An 8,467-nucleotide genomic window follows, 5' to 3' on the forward strand; every position below is an offset into this window, starting at 1 on the left:
TAGTTCAAAGCAACAACAGTTTGATAGGAAGATAGAGAGGGAACATCTCTCAGCTTTTCTGTCATTCATTGTCTGAAAGTCACACAAGGAGTAATGGTTCAGAAAGCCAGTGCCAGAAATCTCAAGGACAGTTACTTAAGGAAACCAGAGAAATGAAAACGTATTTCCAGGGAGCCTGAAGTTATCGGAACTGTAGAAGAAAATAATAGTCAGCACTTTGAGTTTTCGCGAAAGGTCCTTTATTTAACACGAAGTTCGTGGGGGGATTAGATAGACCAAAGTCATTCCAAATGTCCCCCCTCTACAGAGGTAAGGCAAGCAATTTATATGTTACAGTAAGCAATATCTCGTACCAAATGCATTCTTTAGATAAGCAGAAAGACAGAAAAAACGAGCAGGCCTTGAGTTCCTCGCCTAAGAAAAATAATAATTGTTTACTGTCAGCAAAACAGTATACAGCTGTATGCTTATTTACATTGTATGACCTTCTGACTGTTTCATACAGAACCTCTTGACTAAAACATAAGCCTAAAGATCCATCATGCTTTGACATGTGCCTATTTCCATGAAATATAGTCAAGAAGCTGGTTCAAATGAATACAGAGAATTAAGGCAGCTAATCTGCCAACTAAAGTCCCTTCTACAGGAACAAAAAGGAACTGGGAGCAGAACAGAAGTCACAGAACTGTAAAGGAACTGGCTACTGCAATGTCAGAAAAACACGTTCAGTGGTTCTAAGGGTTGTGATATCTTACCAGTTTGTGAGACATTAATTGAAATAATTGTGGAGCAATTAGTGACTGGATGTCGAAGTTCTATGTGTGTAAAAGCAGACAAGACAAATAAATCCGAAAAGGGTTTGGTGTAAAGCCTGGAATTGAGTCACTGATTTAGTGGAGCGGAGGCCCTGTTCAAAAGAGTCCGATGGATAATATGGAGTGGATTTCAGAATGCAAATCGCTAACAAAGAATAATAATGACTGAATATTTTAAAAGAGTGTTTTGGGATCCATGACAATCATCTGGGAAGATTCTGAGGAGACATCCACTGACATTCACTTGGGATTTCTGGGTGGGGTGTGTATTTGACCATAGGCATCTTGTGTGTGTCAAAGAGACTTTGGTGTGTCGATGAGACCATTGTGGCTTCAAATGTATTTTGTCACCCTTGTTAATTTTAAAACCTGCATATATTTGTGAAGGAAAGGGAGGAGGATAAAGGAGTATTGTATTATAATCCATGTTTTCAAGTTTAATAAATGTCTTTTTTAACTAATTAGCGGTCCTGTAACTCTTCCATGTTGATTTTTTTTAAAAGTAAAAGTTACGGGGCGAGATTCTCCACTCCCGCGCCGGTTGGGAGAATCGCCTAGGCCGCCAAAATTTCCCGCGACGCCGGTCCGACGCCCTCCTGCGATTCTCCCAAGCGGCAGGAACGGCCCCGTCGAGTTCCGCGGGCCGCAGGCTGGGGAATCGGCGGAGACCCCCAAAATGGCGATTCTCTGGCACCCCAGCTATTCTCAGGCCCGGGTGGGCCGAGCGGCCAGACCAAAACGGCGGGTTCCCCCGGCACCGTCGCTGCCTTCGGGAACGGCGTGGGAATGCTGGGGGGGCGGCCTGCGGGGGGGGGGGCGGGAATCCTGCACCGGGGGGTACCTCAAATGTAGGGTGGCCAGCGATTGGTGCCCACCGATCGTCGGGCCGTCCTCTCTGAAGGAGGACCTCCTTCCTTCCGCAGCCCCGCAAGATCCGTCCGCCATCTTCTTGCGGGGCGGACTCGGGGAGGACTGCAACCACGCATGCGCGGGTTGGTGCCGGCCACCCCACGCATGCGCGGGTGACGCCAGTTATGCGCCGCCGGCCACGACATGTATGCAGCACCACCTTTACGCGGCGACAGGGCCTGCGCGTGTAGATGACGCGGCCCCGCTCCTAGCCCATTATCGGGCCCTGAATCGGTCGGGATAGAGGCTGTTTCGCGCCATCATGAATCTCACGACGGCGTGGGCACTTCGGCGCGGGAGTGGAGAATCCCGCCCACGGTCTTTTGAGCGAGGGTTCCATTCTGGGATCTTCCCGTCCAGTTCCAACATCAACTGAGATCGGAACACAGATGTTTTGGTGGTGTCAATTAAAACATGAATGTTGGTCTCACTGGACCAGAAGAACTCCCCTGTGGACAGTGTGTGGAGTTGCTGAGCTCTCCTGAGCTGAGAGTGGAGCTGATTGTGCTGTCGGGCCTGCAGTGAACCTTGAAGAACAACAGTCTAGGACCTTTCCTCTTCATTCACTGACTCCCAGCTGAAGCTGTTCCTGCAGTAAAATAATTAACTTTGGATATCAATCCCAATTTAATCTTTTGTTCAAACGCTGCAGATTTAAATCAGCTATAAAAGAGAAAGAAAGTTATTGTGTTAATTTCACACCCTCAGAACATCCCAAAGTGATTCACAGTCAATGATGAATTTTGGAAGGAGGAGAGACAGTATAAACTAAATGGTGCAATTTTAAACAGTGTAGCATCAAAAATCTTGTCTGGGTGGGGGGTGGTAAATGTACACATTTGGTTGATTAAGCTGTTTAAAAATAAGCTAATGGGGTTCCCCTGTTTATTAATGTGGACACAGTACAAACGCAGGGAAGCTACCGTGAATCTTTGTAAATTACTGATTACCAATAAGTGTGGAAAATTACCCGATGCACAAAGAGCTGGACAAACCCAGCCCTTTACTGCCCCATCAGTCTTCTCTCAATCATCAGTAAAGTGATGGAGGGATCATCAACAGTGCTATCAAGTGGCACTTGCTCAGCAACAACCTGCTCTTGGGTCACTGTCTGTGCGGAGTCTGCACGTTGAGTCTCTCTGTTTCAAGTTATTTGATTTGATTTATTGTCACATGTACGGAAGTACAGTGAAAAGTATTTTTCTGCGGCTGAGGGAACGAACACAGTAGATAAAAAAAGAATAATCAACAGAGTACATTGACAAATGGTACATCGACAAACAGTGATTGGTTATAGTGCGGAACAAGGGGCCAAACAGAGCAAATACATGAGCAAGAGCAGCATAGGGCGTTGTGAACAGTGTTCTTACAGGGAACACATCAGTCCGAGGGGGGAGTCATTGAGTCCCACAAGTCCCGAAATTTGGACATTCTGAGTGGTTTCTCGAAGATTTGAGAGGCTACTTTCTGCTGAGGGGGGCCAAGTGCGGAGTGAAAGGGCCCTGGAAAACCGTGGGATGGAAAATTTTGGGTTGGTGTTCACATCCCCGGGTCAGTGAGCGGTGCCCTCCCAACGGGAGAGGCAGGCTGGCCCGTCCTGCACCTCCTACTTCAGCCCCAGGCTCAAGCGCAGCCTCTGCACCTGCTGCCGCCGCTGAGTTTGAGCTCGAGGGTCCAGTGCGCGCGCTTAGCCCCCCTCAAATCTGATCTGGGCAATAATCCGCGCGCTTCCGTCAACAAACCACACCCGCTGCAATGAGCATGCGCTGCTGTCCGGACGTCCTCGGCGAAATGCATGCTCCGCTCATTATCCCGCCACCATCTGTGTTAGGGGCACCTCGCTCCGATTCCATTCACCCTCTGGCCTAATGGAACTGCTGTGCCCCGCACAAAGATGGACGTCACTCAATATCAGAGACATTTATAATATTGCTTCCTTTTCCCCTCACTTCGTTTTACAATAAAATCTAAATGATCAGATTACACTTCTCATTCTGCAACCAAAACCATAAGAACTAAATGTTAATGGGTTTCTCCTGAGATTATCATAGAATTTACAGTGCAGAAGGAGGCCTTTCGGCCCATCGAGGCTGCACCGGCTCTTGGAAAGAGCACCCTACCCAAGCCAACACCCCCACCCTATCCCCATAACGCAGTAACCCCACCCAACACTAAGGGCAATTTTGGACACTAAGGGCAACTTATCATGGCCAAATCACCTAACCTGCACATCTTTGGACTGTGGGAGGAAACCGGAGCACCCTCCGACACGACAGCTACAGTCCCCGTCCCACACACTCTCCCTCCCCACTGGGCTGAAATCCAAATGAAGTGTGGGATATTGCTTTCTGTATCCTTTTTACAAATACAGATAGAAACACGTTTGATAATTCATTTCATCCATGAATCCTGATAAAATATTATACAATCAATCGTCTGAATATGTGTTCCCAGCAAGTTGGAAAACTGTGTTTGGATTTCACTGGAAAACTCTTGAACCTTCGTCCCCCACTGCCACTATCTCTTGTCACAACCACACAAAAATAAATGTTATTTGGATTTCAGGACAAAGGACTCTACTCCACAAGTACGATATAGAACAAATAGACTACAAGACAGCCCAATGACCTACTTTATAAAACTCACAGACAGTATGTAAATGATTGAGAATTTAATGAACTCAAGCTGACAACATATGATCTGTGGATTTAATATAAAACGCAGATTGCAGAGAATCTTTCATTTCTATTCTGTTGGTTGAGGAGTCCTGCTTTTTGTAACCTATTGTAATTATTTGCCTGATGAAATGATCATAATGTGCAATACTTTTATTATTTTATATTTTTATTTAATGGCTATCTATAACGATGTGATGAATTCTAATTACTTGTTATATTTGTATCGTCATCACAATTCAGACATTAACCTTTCTCTCTCTCTCTCTCTCTCATTTTGGTTTCTGGTTCTCTTCCTGCCCAACGTAACCCTGAGCTGATGTTTCACAGTGAGACATTTGTTAATAGTTTCCCAGAGATCAGAGTCCTCATTGATTTGAGTGCAAAGAGTAAGCTCTTATTTATTGTCCCCTCCCCCATCCTCTGATGTGAACCATCCTCCAGTGTCTGAAGCAGGATGGTGCCCGTTAACCTGGGCCTGTTCCCGGGAGGGAGGGAGAAGCCCCACAGGCAAACCAGGGAGCTGACAATGATTCTGATGGGTTTGTGGATCCACAAAGTGTTTCCAAATCCTCCCCATCCAGCCGCCAACTCCATCACTCCTTCGGCCAGCTGCAGATGTGACAAATAAACACCTGTCCATAGTCATGACCAACACAGCACATGCTCCAAACACTGGGTGACACTGCACCTGTACACTCGTCTCCTGTGCTGCAGATAGGGGACATTCACCATGTGGGGAATGCTGGGTAAAAACCCCGCCATTGTGATTCACAATTCCGTTTCTTACTGATTATTTAGCAGTAAGGCGGTGGAGAGTGCCTGTCGAACAAATCATTACAGTGAGGTATTTGACGTGTTGCAACCTACAAGGTTATAGACTAAGAGCTAGAAAGTGGGGTTGGGCTGGTACAGATATGATGGGCCAACTGGCCTCCTTTGGTCCTATAAATTAAAATTTTCTGTTTCCATTATCAAACACATTTAAGACTGAAATAGACTGAATTTTGGTCTCTCAGAGAATCAAGGGTTCTGGTGAACAGGCAGGAGTGAGGAATTGAGGCTCATCCAGCCATGATTGTATTGAATAACGGAGGAGGTGAGACAGGTTGTCTGGCCTGATCCTGCTCCTAACCCTTGCCTGCCAACAATGGCACTGTCTGATTTCATCATCACCGATTTAGTTACAGGAGTTACTAACAGCAACAGAAACAAACAAAGGATGTGATTAACAGCAGAATCTAACCTCCACAGTCACTAGTGAACTCGCTGGTGTGTCAGCAAATGAGATGATCGAGCAAATCTCTTCTCACACACAGAGCAGGTGAACGGCCTCTCCCCAGTGTGAACTTGCTGGTGTCTCAGCAGGTTGGAAGACTGAGTAAAGCCCTTCCCACACACAGAGCAGGTGAATATCTTCTCCCTTGTGTGAACCCGTTGGTGTCTCACCAGGTTGGATGATGAAATGAATCCCTTCCCACACACAGAGCAGGTATACGGCCTCTCCCCGCTGTGAATTCGCTGGTGTTGAATAAGGTGAGGCGACTGTCTGAATCTCTTCTCACACTGAGAACAACCGAATGGTCTCTCATCTGTGTGAACAAACTGGTGTTTAATCAGATCCGGTGAGATTTTAAAGCATTTTTCACAATCAGAACATTTAAAAGGTCTCTCATCAGTATGAACTCGCAGGTGTAACTGAAGGCTGGACATTAGAGTGAATCCATTCCCACATACGGAGCAGGTGAATGGCCTCTCCCCAGTGTGACTGCGTCGATGAGCTTCCAGCTGGGATGGGCAAAGGAATCCCTTCCCACAGTCCCCACATTTCCACGGTTTCTTTGTAGTGCGAATTAGCTTGTGTCTCTCCAGGTTGGATGGTCAGTTGAAGCCTCGTCCACACACAGAATATGTGTACAATTTTCTTCCCGCTGTGAATGGTGTGATGTTTATTCAGGCTGTGGAACTGCTTAAAGTTCAGCTGGAAGCTCTCACTCGGGTGTATGTCTGTCTCGGTGCTTTCCCAGTCTCACTGATGTTTGAAATCATTTCTTGCTGACAAAACAGATAAATATTTCTCCATTGACATTCAAAGCTTGATGATATTCAGCTCCTAGTGAATCAAGTGATGATCAGATCTTAATGTGATGCTTGGTTTGAGTTTCCTATCCACAAGTCATCTCCTAATATCCTATAATCAGAGTTTACAAAAGTCATTGCTGTCAGTGCAGGATAGAAACTTACAACAGACAATTCTAGTTTCAATGCAACATTCATTCTTTTCTTGTTTTCCCAAACGTGTTGTTCAATCAGAATAAAATAAACCAAAATCAGAAACAAAGTCCCAACAAGAGCAAGCGAATCTTCCTGGCTAAACCAGAATGTTATTATCAATGTCTATGAGACACTCTGTAATCTGAGGAACCCACCGATTGTGGAAGGTGTCAATTGTACTGGTGGACACCACATGCTACGTCCCCAGAGCCACCCAGACACAGGCAGGTCCATGGAAGAGAGGCTGGCAGCGTCTTATGGGGGCAGCAGTAACTTGACCTTATTCAATGGTGGAGCAGGCTCAATGGACTGATTTTTATTTTATTCATTCATACTTATTGCCCATCCCTAATTGCCCTGGAGGAGACAGTTAAGAGTCAATTACATTGCTGTGGGTCTGGAGTCACATGGAGGCCAGACCGAGTAAGGACGGCAGATTTCCTTCTCTCAAGGTCATTAGTGAATCAGTTGAGTTTTTATCGACAATCGACAATGGTTTCATGGTCATCATTAGATTGTTAATTCCAGATGCTTATTGAATTCAAATTTCAACATCTGTAGTGGCAGGATTTGAACCTGGGTTTTACCCGAAGCATTACCCTGGATTTCTGGTTTAGTAGTCCAGTGACAATTCCACTATGTGGTACTGGTATAGTGGTAGTGCCGTAGTGGCTGCCTCCTGCTCCTATTTCTTATATTTAACCAGTGTCATCCCCACCACCAAATGGGACCTGATCATCCAAATTCTATAAACTGCTGTTTTAACCAGGCCCAAGAGCAAGTCCAGGAGAAGATCCTCTGACTTGCCCAGTCCCTCCACCCCGGGCAGCCAAAGATTAGGAGCAGGGGGCTGAAGTGTAACTAAAACTTGAGAAGTAGCTTTGCAGGTAACTAACTATCGGGACTGCAGCCACCCAACCACCACCTGCAGCATAATGCACTGCCCGGACACTAGGACCTGGTTGGAAATAGAGGCTCTGAAGCCCCGCCCACCATGTTTCGTTTTCGCCAAAACACGAACGCTTGCGCACTCTCGCCCATGAAATAAGATGGCGGCCATTCGTCTCGGTCTGTCTCCGGGGAAAAGAGCCGGAGCTGCAAATGTGGGACCCGTAGCTTCAGATTCGGGGCTTGATGCCTTCACCAATTGTTTAGAAACCCTCCCCATCCACCCGCCGGCTCCATCGCCCCCTCCGCGTTTCCGCAACCTCACCGGTTTGGAGATCCGATAAACAATAGGTTTCCCATCGCTATCACTGCGCATGCTCCAAGACAAGGCGGACCTGAGCCTGCGCACTGCACTCCTATGCTCTGGCTAGAGGACATTCACAACCCCGGGGGGTGTCGGGTAATGTCCCCGCCATGGTAGCTACCAACCAAGAAGGGAATTGTTAATTATTTCGCTATGATTTGGCGATTGCAGCGGAAATCAGTAATATTAGGAACTCAGGTAGCATGGTGGACAGTGGTGAGCATGGTATCACTGCTGCCGCGCAGTCCCTGCGACCTGGGTTTGATTCCAGCACTTTGGTGACTTGTGGAGTTTGCACTTTCTCCACGGGTCTGCATGGGTTTCTTCCAGGTGCTCTCATTTCCTCTCACAATCCAAGGATGTATAGGTTAAGCGGGGATAGGGAGCTGGGCCTAGAGAGGGTGTTCTTTCAGTGTACTGGTGCCGACTCAATGGACACCTTCCATAGTGCAGGAATTTGAACATAGAACATAGAATATTACAGCGCAGTACAGGCCCTTTGGCCCTCGATGTTGCGCCGACCTGTGAAACCACTATAAAGC

At 46.7% G+C, this 8,467-nt stretch overlaps 1 protein-coding gene across 1 annotated transcript; it reads right to left on the bottom strand.

Annotated features, from left to right (window-relative positions):
* Positions 1-222: 222 nt before the first annotated feature.
* LOC140417780 (uncharacterized) lies at positions 223-6,280 on the bottom strand (the record flags this gene model as incomplete). The annotated part of the gene is made up of 2 exons (XM_072501242.1): positions 223-2,933; positions 5,646-6,280. A coding segment is annotated over one exon (624 nt), but the record flags the coding sequence as incomplete, so codon positions are not given.
* Positions 6,281-8,467: the final 2,187 nt, after the last annotated feature.

The sequence above is a fragment of the Scyliorhinus torazame genome, chromosome 5, assembly GCF_047496885.1.
Source record: "Scyliorhinus torazame isolate Kashiwa2021f chromosome 5, sScyTor2.1, whole genome shotgun sequence".
Classification (NCBI taxonomy): domain Eukaryota; kingdom Metazoa; phylum Chordata; class Chondrichthyes; order Carcharhiniformes; family Scyliorhinidae; genus Scyliorhinus; species Scyliorhinus torazame.